A 22,469-nucleotide genomic window follows, 5' to 3' on the forward strand; every position below is an offset into this window, starting at 1 on the left:
ATTATTCCTAGTATACTTAGAAAGCATTCGTATTGCAGTTTAAGCATAGGGACAAAAAAATGCGAAATAAATATGAAATTAATACAATACGTTTGAAATGAATTTTTAGCACATCCTCTTTTCGCTAAGGGGAGCATCCGCAGGGACATCCCCGCAGGGGGATGATGGTGCACAATGCGTCACCACGCACCCGAGCATCCGCGCTTAGCCGTGCGTGGCATCGCCGTGTCCGGGGAAAAGGGGATCCTGGTGGTTGAGCCGATGTCGAGCGTTTGGACCCTTAAGGCCCCTCGGCGGAGGCAACACACCACTTTGGCCCCAGCTTCCTGTAGACGGCACCTCCGGCCTGACCCGACCGGGGGAAATCGGCAGTCGCCTTTTCCTGTCCTCCCCTCTACCTTTCACTTTCCTATTTCCTTTCTTACAACTTTCCTGTATCCTCCTCTCTTCTTTGTTTTTTTCTTTTTCCTGGCGGCGAGGGTTAACCGTGTGTGACCAACTACCCTGAGTTGAGTCATATTAGGTTATAGTTAAGGTGTACAGCTGGCGTGGGCAGGACTTTCTTTCAAGTACCTGTCGCGTCCCCTTGTTGGACTCCATGGTGGGTGGCTGGCACCATGACCGAAAAACTACATTTTTTTATGGCTCCCCCCCTTTCAAAACTTGATCGCTCTCTCAAGAGAGGGCGGACCGAAGCAGATGACTTTTTCCAGAAAAGAAAAGTATCCTTTCCAAAATTTCATGTCATTCACAGTAAAGCAGAAGAAACACAAGCAAGGATAATATGCCCATTCCAAGTCTCAAAACGCTTGACGGATGCCTTAGGCCTTGGCTACAAGGTGTCAAAAATGGCCAGTGGCGACTTACTTCTTGAACTGCGCGACAGCATACAACACTCAAAAGTTGCAACAATTGTATCCATTGGGGACATCCCTGTCTCTGTGACCCCACATCGGTCTGTGAATACTGTACGAGGCGTCATCTCTGAAATAGATTTTGTCCACCTTTCTGAAAAGGAAATGCTCGAAGGACTTACTGACCAAGAAGTTATAGATGTCCACCGGATCAAGATCCGGAAGGATGGCAAAGAAGTGGACACCAAACACCTGATCTTGACATTCAACATGAGCACATTACCCGAATCCATTGAAGTAGGCTACCTGAAAATAAGTGTAAGACCGTATATTCCCAACCCACGCAGATGTTTCAACTGCCAGAGATTTGGCCACGGCTCCCAGAGTTGTCGCGGCCGCAAAACTTGCGCAAAATGCTCTTCGAAGGACCACCAATCCGAAGAATGTGTTGCTAACCTACGGTGTGCAAACTGTGATGGAGACCATGCTGCCTACTCCAGGGCTTGCCCGTCCTGGAAAAAAGAGAAAGAAATCATTACTCTCAAGATTACGCAAAACATTTCTTTCAAAGAAGCAAGAAGGCAATACTCTCAAACAAACAAATTCACCTTCACTGCAAAAACAAACTTCGCCGATGTGGTGCGTGGGCGCGGCGCACCACACCAGGCTTCGGCACCTGTCCAGGCCACACGTAGTGAGCCTGTGGTGGGGCCATCTGCGCCGTCTGGTGGAGTAGCTCACGCTACTCCGCCTACCCCAAAGGAGGGGACGCAGACCCCCGGGTCGGCGGGCCCAAAGACCTCTTCCCACAGGTCGAGGTCAAATTCGAAAATCAATGTGCCTCCTGCACGGTCGTCCAGTGCCTCCGCAGAGGCGATGGACACGACCCCGGGCAGCCCCTCGCCGGCCACGTCGGATGGTCGGCGGAGCTCCCTGGATCGGTCAAAAAGAGACAGGCCCCGAGTCACGGGGCCATAAACAACTTGATCTAGTTTTTTCAATCAGTACAAACACAAAACTAAGATGGCTTTCATAATACAATGGAACTGTAGAGGAATGTTGAGGAACTACAGTGATATAACACATATTCTAGGGTCAGTGATGCCTCTAGCTCTATGTCTCCAGGAGACCAATCTTGGTCCACAACATTCAAATATCTTAAAACATTATAAAACTTTTAGACGTGATCGCGAACATGCAAATAGACTGTCGGGAGGCGTCGCAATCATCACCCAAAGCGGCGTCCCGGCTCAAGAAATCAAACTGAAAACGAAACTTGAGGCGGTTGCGGTTAGCGTCATCAGCTACAAAACCATAACAATATGTTCCGTATATCTTCCCCCACACATCACATTAACATGCCAAGATCTAGAAGACCTGATCGATGAACTGCCGGAGCCATTTCTGGTAGTTGGCGATTTTAACGCTCACTCTCCGTTTTGGGGAAGCGAACGCTGTGACTCTAGAGGACAAACAATCGAAGATTTTATACTTTCTAATAATGTCTGTCTTTTAAATACGGGAAAAGCCACATATTGCTGTCCAAGCTCAGCAAAAATGAGCTCTCTCGATTTAGCTTTCGCATCACCATTACTTTTTAACGATTTTAAATGGGATGTTTTAAATGACCCCATGGGCAGCGATCACTTACCTACCATCATCAGGCTCTCATCGTCCACTCCAATCATCCCCACAAGGCCACGGCGCTGGAAAATTCAGCTCGCCGACTGGTCACTTTTTACAAAAAGTGCCACTCTGGAAAAGGAATTTTGTGACGACCTTAGCACAGATGAAATTAATGAGAAGTTTACTGAATGCATAATATCGGCCGCAACACTCGCTATACCACAAACAACAGGACTTGCACAAAAGAAACACAAAGTGTGGTGGACAAAAGAATGCACATTAGCAAAAAAACAACAAAAGAAAGCCTGGAGCGCTCTGCGTCGATATCCCACTGCAGAGAACCTACTCACCTTTAAGAAGGCAAAAGCCAGAGCGCGGTATGTGCGAAGAAATGCAGAGAAAACCTCTTGGCAGAAATATGTCTCCTCAACAAATAGTTCAATAACATCAAAGAAAATGTGGGAAAAAGTGCGTAAATTTACTGGTGACCATACCCCTTTCACACTTCCTCTCTTGACAGCACCCGGGACACAAACATCTTTAGAAGAACAGGCCAACATACTGGGCGAGCATTTTGCTGAGATCTCAAGCTCATCCAACTACACAAACACATTTCAAAAACACAAAGCAATAGCTGAGAAACAAAGATTCCCATCTGGAGCAGGTGTTCATGAGGATTATAACCAGCCTCTCACACTAGAAGAATTAAATAAGGTACTATCTTCTGGCAAAAAGACAGCACCGGGACCAGACAACGTGCATTACGCTATGCTTGCACATCTCTCCGAGGCTGCTGTAGAGGCACTGTTAAAATTCTTTAATAAAATCTGGATAACTGGCAATATACCTGACGAGTGGAAAAAAGCAGTCATAATACCTTTTCTCAAACCCGGAAAACCACCAACAAGTCCTAGCAGTTACAGACCAATAGCCCTCACCAGCTGCATTGCTAAATCTTTCGAAATTGTAATAAACATTAGATTGACCTTCATACTTGAATCTCGGCAACTATTAGATACACACCAATGTAGGTTTAAGAAAGCATGCTCAACCACAGATCACCTTGTCCGCCTAGAAAACACCATCCGGGAGGCGTTCATCCACAAGCAGCACTGTATTGGGGTCTTCTTCGACTTGGAGAAGGCCTACGATACTACGTGGAAGTTCGGCATCCTCCGTGACCTAGCAGAGCTAGGTATCCGCGGCAGGATGTTGAACTGCTTGAACGACTTCCTGGCTAACCGCACATTCCGAGTCCGCCTAGGACCAACTCTCTCCATGACTTTCACCCAAGAGAACGGCGTACCCCAGGGGTGCATTCTAAGCACGACACTCTTCATAGTAAAAATGAATTCCTTAGCTAAAGTAATACCCAAGTCCATAATGTATTCAGTCTATGTAGATGACCTACAAATAGCATGCACGTCCTCCAGCATATCAACCTGTGAGAGACAAATACAAATCACACTAAATAAACTAGGTGCTTGGGCAGACATAAATGGGTTTAAATTTTCTCCTCAAAAAACAGTAGCTGTTCTTTTCTCATTGCGACGAGGCCTACAGGTCGATCCCAATCTATACTTGAATCACACTGCGCTACCAATTAAACTAGAACACAAATTTTTAGGCGTAACTTTCGACAAGAAACTCACATTTCTACCACATATTAACAACCTCAAAAAGAAAGCTTCTCAAGCCCTCAATATATTAATAGTTCTCTCACGGAAGCGGTGGGGGTCCGATAGAGCAAGCCTTTTACAAATATATCGCTCTCTGGTGCGCTCCAAGCTGGACTACGGGTGCATAGTATATGGTTCGGCAAGAGTATCCTACTTAAAAAGATTAGACCCCATTCATAATCTTGGTCTGCGCCTATCATCCGGAGCATACAGAACATCACCAGTAGTTAGCCTTTACGTTGAAACTAATGAAGCCGCTCTTGAGGATCGAAGAATCGCCCTTACATGCTCATATGTCTTAAAAATCCGTTCTCTTCCGAAACATCTCTGCCATCCAGTTGTAACCAAGTGCCCATCTAAAAGATTATTCATCAACAAACCACACTCTATCAGACCATTACTACTGCGCTTTGAAGATAAATGCGAAGAGCTAACAGTACTAGATGCCCTACCGAATATTGCACAAAGGAATGAATATTTACCACCATGGTACAGCCTGCCTTCAGTATGTGACCTCACAATGACACATTTAAATAAAAAGCAAACGCCAAATGAGTATATATTACAGGAATTCTTTGCACTACAAGAAAAGTATGACACTTACATTGAATTTTATACCGATGGCTCAAAAACAGAAAGTCACGTTGGAAGTGCAGTAATCCAAGGAAAAAACAAACAGATAATGCGACTACCAGAATTCGCATCGGTTTTTACTGCTGAGTGTTATGCCATCTTTGTAGCTGTGGAAAAAATAGTAAGAGAGAATATCAAAAATAGTATCATTTACACCGATTCCCTGAGTATGCTCAAAGCACTGCACTCCAGAAATGCTGCTGAACCCATAATAGGTAACATCATACATAGCATTGTTAAAATCACAAAACAAAAGCATAACATTAAATTCTGCTGGGTTCCTAGCCATGTTGAAATCGTAGGTAATGAAAAAGCAGATGTATGCGCTGCACAAGCCCGGAATGGCCAAATAAAACAAGTGAGCATACCGCACAGGGATTGCTTAAAGTTTATCAACAGTAAACTCAGAAATAAGTGGCAGGCCGCATGGCAAGATCACGTAAACAACAAATTAAATTCTGTGAAACCAATTTTAGGGGAATGGCAATCATGTAGGCATCAAGAACGTTTTACCGAAGTTATTTTATGTCGGCTCCGCGTTGGACACACCCACCTCACGCACAACTTTCTGCTAGCCAAACAAAACAAACCTCTCTGTGAAATGTGTGGTGCTGAACTCACAGTGAACCACATTTTAATTTCATGCATAAAACTAGAAGAACTAAGAAAGAAATATTTCACAACATTTTACAGGGAAAGCATCCCATTACACCCCATGCTACTCTTAGGTGATCGAGCACTGGTTGACATTTCATGTATTTTTAGGTTTCTCAAGGAAGGCAACGTTTTGAACAAACTCTAAGTATTTTTAGAAAGCTTCACCATTAATAAAAACTCTAACCTTGTGTTTGGCGCAGCATAGCCTCAGTTGCTTTTGCGCCATAAAAATCAATATAACTAACTAACTAACGATCATGAGTCTGAAAATTGCAATGCAGCACCGCAGTGCGCTAACTGTGAAGTGGATCACCCCGCGTACTCGAGGTCGTGTCCGACCTGGAAAAAAGAAAAGGAAATAATAACCATCAAAACAAAAGAAAATATAACTTTCAAAGAAGCGCGTCAACGATTCAGTCAAACACAAGGCACATTCCTCTTCACAGCAAGAACAAATTTCGCCGATGTGGTGCGACGGGGCGGGGCATCACACCAGGCTTCGGCACCTGCCCAGGCCACACGCAGTGAGCCTGGGGCAGGGCCATCCGCGCCCCGGGCAGACGCAGCAAAAGCTGCTCTGCCACTTTCGAAGAAGGGCCCGCCGGCCTCCGGGTCGGCAGCCCGCAAGGCTTCCCCCAGTCGGGAGAGGCCTACAAACCGCACACCCGTGGGTTCTCCGCGGACCTCCAGAGCCTCTAGCGAGGCGATGGACACAACGCCAAACTCGCCCCCGCTTCAGCGGCGGCGCAGCTCGATTGAGCGAAAAAGAAAACACAAGAGCCCAGTAATGGCACCCCCAAATCCTCTACTGTAACTTCTTTACGACACTCCCAAAAATCATCCAACATGGCGTTCCTTATACATTGGAACTGTCGTGGAGCATTAAATAACTATTCTGATATAAAAGAACTTCTAAACACATTTTCCCCTATGGCTTTATGCCTACAGGAGACAAACTTAGGTCCCAAACACCAGAATATCCTAAAGAAGTATCAAGTCTTTCGGTGCGACCGAGAGCAAGCTGATAGGCTCTCAGGAGGTGTTGCTATTATTGTGCAGAGTGGAGTTGGAACCCGTGAAATCAAGATAAAAACCAAGTATGAAGCTGTTGCAGTCACCGTCCTCCATTTTAAAACCATCACCATATGCTCGGTATATCTACAGCCACATCTATCAGTAACACTGCATGACTTAGAAACACTTTTACAACAGCTACCAGAGCCGTATCTGGTAGTCGGTGATTTTAATGCGCATTCCTCTTATTGGGGAAGCGAACAAACAGATACTAGAGGCCGTATTTTAGAAGATTTTATTCTATGCAACAATGTCTGCTTACTAAATACAGGGAAACAAACGTATTGCAGTCCCAGCACTAGAAAAATGAGCTGTTTAGACCTGTCTTTTAGTTCGCCCTCTATTTTTAATGATTTTAACTGGGATGTTTTAGACAATCCGTATGGAAGCGACCACCTACTAGTTATCATTAACATGTCATCACCACCATCAGTAACCCTGACAAAACCACGCCGCTGGAAGCTTCATTTAGCCGACTGGGAACTTTTCCGAGCTGAGGCCAGCCTCGATAAAATATCCACAGAGTATTCTAGTATAGACGAACTCAACGAAATATTTACCTCATGTATTATTGCTGCAGCACAGTTAGCCATTCCTCAGACTTCGGGAACGGTACGACCAGGCCATAAACACTGGTACACACAAACATGTAGAGAAGCAAAAAAGAAACAAAATAAAGCCCTGGGGATTTTCCGACGATACCCAACGCAGGAAAACTTTATAAATTTTAAAAAAGCGAAAGCTAATGCCCGGTATATACGCCGCATAGCTGAAAAAGAATCATGGCAAAAGTTTGTGTCATCAACAAAGAACTCAGTTACGTCGAAAAAAATGTGGGAACAAGTGCGCAGATTAAATGGGTGCTTCTCCACTTTCACAATCCCTTTTCTGACAGACCCCGACAGACAAACAAACATCAAAGAACAGGCAGACATTTTGGGAGAGCACTTCTCTCAAGTTTCTAGTTCCCTCCACTATACCGACTCATTTCTAAAATACATAAACACTGCTCAAAAACAAAGACTTCCCACGAATAGCAGGTTGAACGAGACATACAACAGTTAAATAACCTTTGAAGAAATCAATAGAGTACTCTGCACCGGAAAGCAAACAGCACCCGGGCCTGATAAAGTCCATTATGAGATGTTAGCCCATCTTTCAGAACCTGCCGTAGAAGCACTTTTAAAGTTTTTTAATAAAATATGGGTCTCCGGGAAGCTACCTGAGGAATGGAAGAAAGCAGTAATTGTACCTTTCCTTAAACCCGGAAAGCCACCAAGTTCCCCCGGTAGTTATAGACCCATAGCGCTCACAAGTTGTCTTGCCAAAATTTTTAAAGTGTTCTTAATATCCGGTTAATGTTCGTCCTTGAATCCCGTACACTGCTGGATATACATCAATGCGGTTTTAGGAAAGCGTGCTCAACAACCGATCATCTAGTCCGCCTTGAAAATACAGTACGAGAGGCGTTTATTCACGGACAACACTGCCTGGCAGTTTTTTTCGACATCGAAAAAGCTTATGACACCACGTGGAGGTTCGGTATTCTTCGTGACCTTGCAGATCTAGGCATCTGCGGCAGGATGCTAAACTGCATAAAGGATTTCCTCTCTGACCGTTCATTCCAAGTCCTCCTTGGCTCAACACTTTCGAAGAATTTTAGTCAAGAAAATGGAGTGCCCCAGGGGTGTATTCTGAGTACAACTCTGTTTCTTGTGAAAATGAATTCTCTTGTGAAAATAATGCCAAAGTCTATTATACATTCTACATACGTTGATGATCTTCAAATAGCGTACACATCCACGAACATCTCAGCATGTGAACGACAAATACAGCTGACGTTAAACAAACTGGCAATTTGGGCTGAAAGAAATGGTTTCAAGTTTTCCCCTCAAAAAACAGTCGCCGTTCTTTTTTCACTGAAAAGAGGCTTACAGGCCGACCCCACACTCCACTTAAAAGAACTCCACTTAAAAGAAACAGTACTGCCTATGAAAAAGTAGCATAAATTTTTGGGCGTAACATTTGACAGAAAACTTACGTTCCTACCCTACATAAATAACCTAAAAAAGAAAGCCACTAAATCACTGAACATATTGAAAGTACTGTCTCGAAAACACTGGGGGTCTGATAGAGCATGCCTCCTACACATCTATCGCTACTTGACACGTTCCATCTTAGACCACAGATGCGTAGTGTACGGATCAGCACGGCCATCATATCTGAAGAGACTAGACCCCACGCATAACTCAGGCCTTCGCCTTTCATGCGGCGCTTACAGAACATCGCCCATAACCAGTCTCTACGTCGAGACAAATGAACCCCCGCTAGAAGTCAGAAGAAACGCCCTTACATGTACATATGTTTTCAAAGTGAGATCCTTGCTAAAACACATCTGTTATTCCATCGTAACAAAGTGCCCCTCTAGAATAATATTCAGGAACAAACCACAAATACCAGGCCTCTGATTTTAAGGTTCGAAGAGATATGCCAGAATCTTGGCATAGCTGACACATTACCTAACATGGCTCAAAGACGGGACCCACTTGCCACATGGAATAATTTTCACAGCGACTGCGATCTCACGCTTACACAGTTCCGAAAAGCACAAACTCCCTCACAACACATCATCCAAGAATTCCTCGCACTCGAGGAAAGGTACAGTGGCCTTGAAACATTTTATACTGACGGTTCAAAAACAGCCGATTGTGTTGGAAGTGCCGTAGTACAAGGAAGATTGGAAAAAATAATAAGACTTCCGCAGTATGCATCCATCTTCACTGCTGAATGTTATGCCATCTGGGTTGCGGTAGAGAAAATAGTAAACGAGAACATAAGCAACAGCGTTATTTTCACAGACTCGCTCAGTGTACTCACAGCGCTTCACATCAGAAATGCAGTCACGCCACTACTCGGCGACATCATACACAACATAAGAACAGCCACTGCCCACGGACTAAACGTCAAATTCTGCTGGGTCCCTAGTCACGTCGGTATAGAAGAGAATGAAAGAGCAGACGTATGCGCAGCTCGAGCCCGGAACAAACAAATCGAGAAAGTAAATTTACCTTTTAAAGATTACATGAAATTAGTACATTCTAAACTAAGAGATATATGGCAGGCAACGTGGAATAATACAATAATAATAAACTCCACTTGGTTAAGCCTGTGTTGGGCGAATGGAAAACATGTACTCACCAGGAACGCATTAAGGAAGTCATTTTATGCCGTATTCGCATAGGACACACACACCTCACACACAACTTCATACTAACAAAACAAGACAAACCTATATGTGACGCATGCGGAGACGACCTCACCGTAAACCATTTGGTATACTCATGTCGAAAGCTCGAAACACTGAGGAAGAAACATTTCACACGGTTTTACAATGAACGAATCCCTTTTCATCCATCACTGGTTTTGGGAGAGAATGCACTTGTCGACTTGTCCTGCACATTTAACTTTTTACAAGAAGCAAATATTCTAAACCAACTATAGGTTACAACAACTGTAACACATAAATTCTAGAAACATGCATTTAACCCTGTGCTTTACAATTTATTGACACACCTCATCTTGCCTTACTTGTTTTTGAAACACCTCAGCCACTTTCTCATTCCTGAGAAGACGGCTGAGGTCCCTATTCCATCGGGTGGGAACCTTGAGATCCTTGCCCAGCCAAGGATGGCTGCTGAGGTTACCGACCCTATATAAAGCTTTTACCATAAGTCACTTCGAGAATTTTCTCTTACATTTTTATATTTTTACTATACTGCACAAACTAACTTTTTAGGCCCTTTACACCACCGTTCATTTAGACTTTTATATAACATCCTATATAAATCAATTTTTATACCCTGAGCTTGGCGCATGATAGCCTTAGTCGCTTATGCGCCATAAAACACAACACAACACAAGACATTTATTCATGCAGACCCAAAGAACAAAACAAAAGCGAAAACGGAAGTTTTCGATGTTGTAATTAACTGTGAACTACTTTTAAAGCACGGATTGAATCAGTGCGCTGTGCCCTACCAGCTGTGTATCATACTGCCACATTTGCCTCACTTTATTTGCCAGGAGGCGCCAGTCACTGCACTTAAAGGGGCAATAAAGGACGTTCTGGAAAACTACGTGATCGGTTTCATTTTCTTTTTTGGTTTCCATGAATGAACAGTTTAGGTCGCAGGCAACACAGGCGCAAATTAAGCCCACAAAAATAAAAATACCCCAGTACTCTTTGCTTTCGCGAGACTCCTCTGGAAGAAGTGCACACTTGTCTCCATCCCTAGTGGTGCGTGGGTAATCACGATTGCCCTCTTTCGTAGGTCCCGTGTCTGCCCCACTTCCCAGTTCTGCAGTCTCGCAACACCCATGGATCTACACTTTTTCGTGTGATTTGTGGGGCACCATCGCATTACGTTATAAGTGTTCAGCTCGTGAGCAATTGGCGGAATACTGTGTAGTAATACACAACGCATGCTCTCCATGTTCATCGTGATGGCTCATTCCCCCGTTTTGAGCCCATTGAAAAAGTTAATTCTTCTGTACTTAAAGGATTCAAGATTATTTGTTTCAGTGGCGACAATGTGTTGTTTTAAATGGGAAACGTTCAGGCTACGTAAATGTTACATCGGGCGTTCGGCAAGGCTCGGTTTTGGGACCACTCTTGTTCTTGGTTTATGTAAACGACATTTCTGATGGAATTTCATCTTCTGTGCGGTTATTTGCTGATGACTGCGTTGTGTACAGAAAAATTGTTACTGACAACAATATTTCATGCTTACAAACAGACCTAACAAGAATTGAATCATGGTGTTCCACTTGGAAAATGAATTTAGATGTCAAAAAGTGCATTCATGTTTGTTTTACTAGAAAGAAAAACCCAACTGATTCCCGATACATGATTAACAACGAACTAATACGTAAAGAGGCAGTGAATAAGTATTTAGGCATAACGCTGGCATCTGATTGTTCCTGGAACGCGCACATTGATGACTTGGTGCGCAGGGCAAGTAGAGCACTGAATTTTATACAACGCAATTTGCGATGTTCGCATGTCAATTTAAAAACACAGCTTATCTGAGTTGCGTCAGACCTATTTTGGAGTATGGCTCTGTGGTTTGGGACCCTTCGAACAAGACGCTGTCTGAGCACATTGAACGAATCCAAAACCGTGCAGCCAGGTTTGTCTTAGGACGATTCCGAAGGCGGGATAGCGTAGGTGCCATGAAGAATGAGCTCAACTGGGAACTACTTGCCTCTCGCCGAAGGAAACTAAGACTTAAACTCTTATACACAATATTTCATAATAAAACCGGTATCAATAGAGAAACCTATCTGAAAGAGCCTCACTATGTTTCCAGGCGCACAGACCATAGTCTCAAAATTCGTGAGTATCACTCAAGGACTGGCACTTACGCAAACCCTTTTTTTGTTAAAAGAATTGGCGAATGGAATCGACTCAGTGAAATGCAGGTGTGCTGTACTCACGAGGATGTATTTTTTTCAATGCTGTAACCCCCCTGCTGTAACGCCTATGGGCGCTGCGGGGTAACCTCTGAATAAAGAAAAAGAATAAAGATGAAAGCACCAAACGAGGAATGGTTTTCGTTCCGGTTTCTCGTGTGTAACGCAACTAACGGAATTTGCTCAAGACATTGCAGCCAGTTTGGGCCGCGGTGAACAAGCACACTTTTCATGGACTTTCAGAAAGCATTTGATGTCATCCCACACAATCTGCTCTGCTTGAAATTGTCATCCTTAGGCATTCCTGAAAATATTCTTGGCTGGTCAAAGGATTATTTACACCTGCGAAAACAACAAGTTCTTCTGAACGAGGTGACATCAGCTCCTATGCAAGTGCTATCAGGAGTGCCTCAAGGCTCTGTACTTGGGCCGCTTTAATTTCTGCTTTATATTAATGATATAGAAGCAGATCTGAGATCTAACGTTAGGCTTCATGCCGACGACTGTGTCGTGTATCGTTCAGTGAAATGCCTTGTCGATATGTCTGCTTTGCAGGGAAAGTAGCTGTCTGGTGCAGCCAGTGGCAGATGGCCTTAATACCTGAAAATTTTATTACATGCAGTTCACCAGGAAAAAGAAAAATTCCCCAGTGCATATAACGTAAATAATATTGAACTTCAAACCACAGGCCATGTTAAATACCTCGGAGTTACGTTTACGGAAACTCTTTGCTGGACCAATCACAATTATTATTACTTATACAAAATACCCCTAGGGGCCCTCAGTTCGAGGGTATTGATAGGGGGGGGGGGTGTTAAGTTCTCTGAACTTTCTGCGGTGCATATCCAGCCTCCAGCACAGTGCATGGAACCGCGGACGCACGACGAGACGCGCTTTGGTGGCTGCTCTGTTGTTGCTGGCGGCGCCGTCGCCAGAACGATCGTTCTCGTGTTTGTTGCCACTGGACGCTGGACCCCTCAGGGACAGCTTTCCTTTTTTTTATTGTATAAGGAGCCTTCGGTGTTTGATTGGCTGGCATCCTTTCCCCAGTACTTGATTGGTTACTGTCCCCGCGAAGGGCGGAGACAAAAGGCTTAAAACGGAACGCTCCCGGTTAAGTGGGGCTGATTTCATGTAATGAACGTTTCAGTCATGTTGTAAATAGTTTTCTCCTTGCTTGTTTCTTCTCGTTTACTTTGTGTAAATAAATAGTTAACCTTTTTGTCCAGCCGTCAAGTGACGTGATTGTTTGCAACTCCGAACCACCAATTCATCACCATCAAGTGTTTCCTCTCGTCACCACCTGAAGGGGAAACTCAACTGGGGGGGTCACCTAGGTCCCATACACAAAAAAAAAACCTCATGGCTAAAATAGATCATATCCAGTAACAAGCAGCACTATATGCAACAGGAAATTATGATTTTACAGTTCGGGGATCCGCTATGTATGAAGGACTGTGTTGGAAAACACTCTTGTCGCGCAGGAGAATACGAAGATTAAAATTCCTTCGCAACATATACAGGAACAAAACAGGCATTGACAAAAGAGCGTCCTAAAGGAGCCGCATTACGGCTTCTCGAGGCGAGACAGTGCTAACAAAATTAAACCTTATCAGTGCCGTATTAATGTCCTATACGTATATAATGTCCTATATAATAGCCTATACTACTGTATGAGCTCTTCATACGTATTTTTCTACTTGGTTATTGCACTCTTTGTATGTTTTCTAATAATTTTGATTTTAGTGTTGTTTGTTGGTAACTGGTGTATTCATGGCATTATGGCAAACTTTTTTCCATTGTGTGACCCCCATGTACTTAACCCCCTACAATAATGCCTTCTGGCGATGTAGTTATAAATAAATGAAGTAGAATCATGCAATACTAAACACAGCTGTTATCATTCACAGAAGTGTGTACATAAACGTGAAACACATTTTTGCTGTTTTTGACAATGCACAAGCCCTGTTCTGCAACCATGTTCTGCACCATGTTCTGCAACGTTGTCGGCAGAGGTTTGAAAAATTCTCCCACAAAAGCTTCCTTATTGTTGTCCGTTTTAAGGCATAGTAAGTATAAAAGTGGTACTTACCAGGTTTGGTCACGCAAGACGCGAAACCAGAAGCACCGGTGTTTAGATCGAGCCGCCGTCATCGAATTTCTGCCGAAATGTACTGGTGGCGTCTTCTGGCATCGCTGACGGAAAGCGCCGCGACGGAAGCACCGAGGCGAGCGCTGCAACGAGCGCGGCGGCTTGCTTTGAATGCGTTGTTCGGGCTATGTCGTTTGCTTAAGCGCGTGAAATATTTTTCGGCCAACGCATTTTCAAAACTATCGTAAACAAATTAAATGACTTGACGGCGATTTACCAATAAAACATATGCTGTCCATTGTGTCGTCGTATTTCTGTCGTCTGCTTACGCGGCTCTATTTAGAGAAACAGAAGAGTTCGGTTTGCATTCTGGTTTGTGGTGCTGGATTTTAGTATTCTTCCCTGCTTTCTCAGTCGTGCTTGCTTCGTTCTGCTGTGGAGTATAGAGCTGCATTATGCCGACATACACTGCCAAGGAGAAGGCGCAGGCAGTAGTGTGGCTGCTAATGTCGGACTCCACGAGCTACGTCCGCCAGCAGTTCAAACTGAAGTTTCGCCGTCGACCACCGTCTAGTTACGCAGTTTCTAAATGGCGGCGTAGGTTCGAAGAAACCGGGTCGGTCTTGAGGCAAGTGAGAAGTGAGAAACACAAGAGGCACAACGTGATTCGCGATGCACTTGAGGAGGCGTTTGAAAGTGATCCCCATATGACCTCCACTCGTGCTGGGCTGATGTTTGGAGTCCATTCGTCGACCGGGAGCCGGGCTCTAAGAAAGAGGGGATGGCGGCCTTATAGGGTGCAGGTGCACCAAAATCTAAGCCCGGCAGATAAGATCATGAGAGTAGCATTCTGCCAGTCTGAGCAGCAGCGGATCAATGCGGACTGTGGACACCTCGACTTCTTGCTTTTCAGTGACGTCCCCGCAGGGAGGCGTCTGCAGCTTGCAGACGTTGGTGAGTGGCGACACCACGGGGTTAACCCGAGTATCCGCAGGGACATCCCCGCAGGGGGACGATGGTGAGCAGTGCGCCACCACGGACCCAAGCACCCGCGCTTAGCCGTGCGTGGCATCGCCGTGTCCGGGGAAAAGGGGATCCTGGTGGTTGAGCCGATGCCGAGCGTTTGGACCCTTAAGGCCCCTCGGCGGAGGCAACACACCACTTTGGCCCCAGCTTCCTGTAGGCGGCACCTCCGGCCTGACCCAACCGGGGGAAATCGGCAGTCGCCTTTTCCTATCCTCCCCTCTATCTTTCACTTTCCTATCTCTTTCTTACAAATCTCCTGTACCCTCCTCTCTTCTTCGTTTTTTCCTCTCTTTCCTGGCGGCGAGGGTTAACCGTGTGTGACCAACTACCCTGAGTTGAGTCATATTAGGTTATAGTTAAGGTGTACAGCTGGCGTGGGCAAGACTTTCTTTCAAGTTCCTGTCGCGTCCTCTTGTTGGACTCCATGGTGGGTGGCTGGCACCATGACCGAAAAACATCAATTTTTTATGGCTCCCCCCTTTTCAAAACTTGATCGCTCTCTCAAGAGAGGGCGGAACGAAGCAGAGAACTTTTTTTCCAAAAAGAAACCAACATTTGCTAAATTCCAAGTCGTCCACAGTGAAGTTCAAGATACACAGGCCGGAATTCTATCCCCCTTCTGGTATCGAAATGCTTAACAGAAGCTTTGGGCCCCGGCTACAAAGTATCGAAAATGACCAGTGGCGATTTATTGCTGGAACTCCGAGAAAATGTCCAAACCACCAAACTCTGTAACATAGTGTCTATTGGGGACACACCTGTCTCCATCACTGCACACCGATCACTCAATACTGTCCGTGGCGTCATCTCAGAAAATGATTTTCTACACCTTACCGAGAAAGAAATGCTGGAAGGGCTTTCCGAGCAAAATGTCATTGATGCATATCGAATCAAGATCCGCAAGGACAACAAGGAAATAGATACCAAACATCTGGTTCTAACTTTCAACACATGCACATTGCCTGAAACAATCGACGTTGGATACCTTAAAGTAACTGTAAGGCACTACATCCCTAACCCCCGAAGGTGCTTTAATTGTCAGAGGTTTGGCCACGGCTCACAGAGTTGCCGCGGCCGCAAAACTTGCGCGAAATGCGCGTCAAAGGACCACCATTCTGAGGAATGCGACGCAGCTCTACGCTGCGCTAACTGTGAAGGCGACCACGCTGCGTACTCCAGGGCGTGTCCGTCCTGGAAAAAGGAGAAGGAAATCATCACCATTAAGACCAAAGAAAACATTTCATTCAAAGAAGCCAGAAGGCGTTTTGCACTGACAAATACATTCTCTTTCACAGCCAAACCAAACTATGCTGACGTGGCGCGCAGGGGCGGTGCACCACGCAGCACTCCGGCATCTGCCGCGGCCACTCCCACCGCGCCTGTGGCAGTGCCATCAACGCCCCAGGCAGAGACAGCCAAGGCTGCTCTGCCAACTCCAAGCCAGGGAGTGCCGGCCCACGGGTCAGCATCCCGCAGGACTTCCCCCCGTCGGGGGAGGCCCGACACCAACACATCCGCGGCTTCGCGGTCCTCCAGCACCTCTGGTGAGGTGATGGATACAACTACCACTCCGCCCGCTTTGCAGCGGCGGACCGGCTCTCACGAGCGAAGAAAAGATAGAACCCCGGTAACGGGCTCAGAATAGTAAACTTCTTCGGTTCCATTCCCACCCAAAAAACAAACATGACATTTGTGGTTCAATGGAACTGTAGAGGAATGTTGAGGAACTACAGTGATATAACTCACATTCTAGGGTCAGTGATGCCTCTAGCTCTATGTCTCCAGGAGACCAATCTTGGTCCACAACATTCAAATATCTTAAAACATTATACAACTTTTAGGCGTGATCGCGAACATGCAAATAGACTGTCGGGAGGCGTCGCAATCATCATCCAAAGCGGCGTCCCGGCTCAAGAAATCAAACTGAAAACAAAACTTGAGGCGGTTGCGGTTAGCGTCATCAGCTACAAAACCATAACAATATGTTCTGTATATCTTCCCCCACACATCACATTAACATGCCAAGATCTAGAAGGCCTGATCGATGAACTGCCGGAGCTATTTCTGGTAGTTGGCGATTTTAACGCTCACTCTCCGTTTTGGGGAAGCGAACGCTGTGACTCTAGAGGCCAAACAATCGAAGATTTTATACTTTCGAATAATATCTGTCTTTTAAATACGGGAAAAGCCACATATTGCTGTCCGAGCTCAGCAAAAATGAGCTCTCTCGATTTAGCTTTCGCATCACCATTACTTTTTAACGATTTTAAATGGAATGACCCCATGGGCAGCGACCACTTACCTACCGTCATCAGGCTCTCATCATCCACTCCAATCAACCCCACAAGGCCACGGCGCTGGAAAATTCAGCTCGCCGACTGGTCACTTTTTACAAAAAGTGCCACTCTGGAAAAGGAATTTTGTGACGACCTTAGCACAGATGAAATTAATGAGAAGTTTACTGAATGCATAATATCGGCCGCAACACTCGCTATACCACAAACAACAGGACCTGCACAAAAGAAACACAAAGTGTGGTGGACAAAAGAATGCACATTAGCAAAAAAACAACAAAACAAAGCCTGGAGCGCTCTGCGTCGATATTCCACTGCAGAGAACTTACTTACCTTTAAGAAGGCAAAAGCCAGAGCGCGGTATGTGCCGAAGAAATGCAGAAAAAACCTCTTGGCAGAAATATGTCTCCTCAATAAACAGCTCAACAACATCAAAGAAAACGTGGGAAAAAGTTCGTAAATTTACTGGTGACCATATCCCTTTCACACGTCCTCTCTTGACAGCACCCGGCCCACAAACATCTTTAGAAGAACAGGCCAACATATTGGGCGAGAATTTTGCTGAGATCTCAAGCTCATCCAATTACACAAACACATTTCAGCAACACAAAGCAATAGCTGAAAAACAAAAATTCCCATCCGGAGCAGGTATACATGAGGATTACAACCAGCCTCTCACACTGCAAAAATTAAATAAGGTATTATCCTCTGGAAAAAAGACAGCACCAGGACCAGACAACGTGCTTTATGCTATGCTTGCCCATCTCTCCGAGGCTGCTGTAGAGGCACTGTTAAAATTCTTTAATAAAATCTGGATAACTGGAAATATACCTGTCGAGTGGAAAGAAGCAGTCATAATACCTTTTCTCAAACCCGGAAAACCACCAACAAGTCCTAGCAGTTACACACCAATAGCCCTCACCAGCTGCATTGCTAAATCTTTCGAAAGTGTAATAAACATTAGACTGACCTTCGTACTTGAATCTCGGCAACTATTAGATACACACCAATGTGGGTTTAAGAAAACATGCTCGACCACAGATCATCTTGTCCGCCTAGGAAACACCATCCGGGAGGCGTTCATCCACAAGCAGCACTGTATTGGGGTCTTCTTCGACTTGGAGAAGGCCTATGATACTACGTGGAAGTTCGGCATCCTCCGTGACCTAGCAGAGCTAGCTATCCGCGGCAGGATGTTGAACTGCTTGAACGACTTCCTGGCTAACCGCACATTCCGAGTCCGCCTAGGAGCAACTCTCCATGACTTTCACCCAAGAGAACGGCGTACCCCAGGGGTGCATTCTAAGCACGACACTCTTCATAGTCAAAATGAATTCCTTAGCTAAAGTAATACCCAAGTCCATAATGTATTCAGTTTATGTAGATGACCTACAAATAGCATGCACGTCCTCCAGTATATCAAACTGAGAGAGACAAATACAAATCACACTAAATAAACCAGGTTCTTGGGCAGACAGAAATGGATTTAAATTTTCTCCTCAAAAAACAGTAGCTGTTCTTTTCTCATTGCGGCGAGGCCTACAGGTCGATCCCAGTCTATACCTGAATCACACTGCGCTACCAATTAAACAAGAACACAAATTTTTAGGCCTAACCTTCGGCAAGAAACTCACATTTCTACCACACATTAACAACCTTAAAAAGAAAGCTTCTCAAGTCCTCAATATCTTAAAAGTGCTCTCACGGAAGCGGTGGGGGTCCGATAGAGCAAGCCTTTTACAAATATATCGCTCTCTGGTGCGCTCCAAGCTGGACTACGGGTGCATAGTATATGGTTCGGCAAGAGCATCCTACTTAAAAAGATTAGACCCCATTCATAATCTTGGTCTGCGCCTATCATCTGGAACATACAGAACATCACCAGTAGCCAGCCTACACGTTGAAACTAATGAGCCCGCTCTTGAGGACCGAAGAATCGCACTTACATGCACATACGTCTTAAAAATCCGTTCTCTTCCGAAACAGCTCTGCCATCCAGTTGTCACCAAGTGCCCATCTAAAAGATTATTCATCAACAAACCACATTCTATCATACCATTACTATTGCGCTTTGAAGACAAATGTGAAGAGCTAACAGTACTAGACTGCTTACCGAATATTGCACAAAGGAATGAATATTTGCCACCATGGTACAGCCTGCCTTCAGTATGTGACTTCACAATGACACATTTAGATAAAAAGCAAACGCCAAATGAGTACATATTACACGAATTCTTTGCACTACAAGAAAAATATGACACCTACATTGAATTTTATACCGATGGCTCAAAAACAGAAAGTCACGTTGGAAGTGCAGTAATCCAAGGAAAAAATAAACAAATAATGCGACTACCAGATTGCGCATCGGTTTTTACTGCTGAGTGTTATGCCATCTTTGTAGCTGTAGATAAAATAGTAAGAGAGAATATCAAAAATAGCATCATTTACACCGATTCCCTGAGTATGCTTAAAGCACTGCACTCCAGAAATGCAGCTGAACCTATAATAGGAAACATCATACACAACATAATTAAAATCAAAAAACAAAATCGTAAAATTAAATTCTGCTGGGTTCCTAGCCATGTTGGAATTGTAGGTAATGAGAAAGCAGATGTATGCGCTGCTCAAGCCCGGAATGGCCAAATAAAGCAAGTGAACATACCGCACAGGGATTGCTTAAACTTTATATACAGTAAACTCAAAAATAAGTGGCAGGCTGCATGGCAAGAGCACGTAAACAACGAACTACATTCTGTGAAGCCAATTCTAGGGGAATGGCAATCATGTAGACATCAAGAATGTTTTACCGAAGTTATTTTATGTCGGCTCTGCATTGGACACACCCACCTCACGCACAGGTTTCTACTAACCAAACAAAACAAACCTCTCTGTGAAATGTGTGGTTCCGAACTCACAGTGAACCACATTTTAATTTCATGTGTCAAACTAGAAGAACTAAGAAAGAAATATTTTACAACATTTTATAGGGAAAGACTCCCATTACACCCTATGTTACTTTTAGGCGATCGTGCACTGGTTGACATCTCATGTATTTTTAGGTTTCTCAAGGAAGCCAGCGTTTTAAACAAACTCTAAGTATAAAAAGCTTCACGTTTAACAAAACCTACAACCTTGCGTTTGGCGCATCATAGCCTCAGTTGCTTTTGCGCCATTAAAATCAATATAACTAACTAACTAACTTTTCAGTGACGAAGCGGTTTTCCATGTTGACGGGCGCGTGAAAAGGCAAAACGCTAGTTTTTGGACAAAGGAGAACCCTCGTTTCATCCACACGAGGGCGGCGAACTCCCCACGCATCGTTGTGTGGTGTGGAATTTGGCGTGAGGGAGTGATCGGCACGTTTTTTTTTTTCCAGAAACAGTAACAGCTTAATCCTATCAAAGCATTTTGAAAGATGAATTCCTGCCGGAGCTGGTTGAATGCCATATGCAGCAATAGATTGGCAAGTTCCAGCAAAGTGGTGCCCCTGCCCGCTACGCTGCCAAAGTGCGTAAGTGGCTAGACGAGCAATTTCCAGGTCGGTGGATGGGGCGAGGATCCCCCAATATGCCGTGGCCACCACGCTCGCGAGACTTGTCTGTCGCCTTGCGATTTCTTCGTGTGGGGCTACATCAAGTCAAGGCAGTGTCATCGGCAGTGTCGAAGAACTGAAAGAGCGCATCTCAGAAGAGTTCACCACAATCACTGACGAGATGCGTGCTGCCGTCTTTGAGGAATACGCCCAGAGGCTGCAGCGGTGTATCGACGCTGCTGGTGGTCACTTCGAGGACTGAAACAACTGAGCACTTTATAGCACGAACTTCTGCCTGCTAATAGCTCGACAAAGCGTCTTTTTTTCTCGTTTCACACCTTATACCGACACGTACTTATCATTGTTTTCCTGTTCAAATGCCGGCATATTCCCCTTCCGACTAAAGAGCATGCATGCCGAGAAAAGGCAATGTTCTCGCTCTGCTACAGTGCTCGAGAAGACTAACGCATGCTGCTTACTTTTATTGCGTAAATCGTCATAGATAATCCTGGAAACGGTCTATGGTTTACATTGCCGGCATTGTAAAACACTATAACAGCGATACCTAAGACGACATGGCCCGAACGACACATTCAAAGCAAGCCGCCGCGGTCGTTGCAGCGCTCGCCTCGGCGCTTTCCTTTCCTTCTGCGATGCCAGATAGCGCCACCAGTACCTTTCGGCAGAAATTCGATGATGGCGGCTCGATCTCAACACGGGTGCTTCTGGTTTCGCACCTCGCGTGACCAAACCTGGTAAGTACCACTTTTATACTTACTATGCCTTAAAACGGACAACAATAAGGATGCTTTGTGCGCGGTTTCACAGCAAACGAGCCAACGGTTGTGGCGGGAGAATTTTTCAAACCTTTACCGATAAAGTTCAGAACACGGTATGTGTGCACATTTTACAGGAGCAAGTTACCCTGTTGTCTTTTCTTTTTTACAGGTAAACGAAAGGAGGATGCTGCTATCATCGAATTCCTCGAAAAGCGGATGCGCCATGAAATGGCAATTAAAGAAAAAGATTTCACTCTGGAATCACGTGGTCTAGCCCTTGAAGAAAGCCACCTGCAACTTGAGCGAGAAAGAATGCAATGTGTAGGAGCCGACCGAGAAATTTTTCAGCAGCAGCTCGCACTGCAGCAAGAAAGCTTCTAGCGTATTCTGGAAGCTGTAGTTGAAAAACTAATGAAATAAAGGTTTAACAACAGTGACGAAAACGAAAACACAAGCATATAGAATAGTTTCTTGATTTGCGCTTGGCATAAACTACAGCAATCCTTGTGTTTCGAATGCTTCAAAGGCTAGAAACTGGAGTACTGAGTTTCGAGATGTGCTTCCAGTTTGACTAAATTTGTGAAAACGCACGAGACACAGGTTAGCAGAACACATTATTGCTGACAGAGCACAGGTTGCCCATCATTAAGGGGTGATGTGTTACGTTAGCCCTCGGGCTTCAAGATCGCTTTTGCCCTTCTTGATAAGGTGTTCGCTCGTATCCTTCGAGTAGAAGGGGTCAGCTGCGTGT

General features: G+C 44.9%; 1 protein-coding gene across 1 annotated transcript; it reads left to right on the plus strand.

The window, feature by feature from the left end:
• The first annotated feature begins 295 nt into the window (after positions 1 to 295).
• Positions 296 to 21,201, plus strand: LOC149345890 (uncharacterized). The gene is made up of 2 exons (XM_089541214.1): positions 296 to 1,636; positions 21,045 to 21,201. The coding sequence occupies exons 1-2, from the start codon at positions 618 to 620 to the stop codon at positions 21,199 to 21,201; spliced, it is 1,176 nt and encodes a 391-aa protein (XP_089397340.1). The 5' UTR covers positions 296 to 617.
• Positions 21,202 to 22,469: the final 1,268 nt, after the last annotated feature.

Source organism: Amblyomma mixtum, chromosome 4 (assembly GCF_055824585.1).
Source record: "Amblyomma mixtum isolate Tamu chromosome 4, ASM5582458v1, whole genome shotgun sequence".
NCBI classification, from domain to species: domain Eukaryota; kingdom Metazoa; phylum Arthropoda; class Arachnida; order Ixodida; family Ixodidae; genus Amblyomma; species Amblyomma mixtum.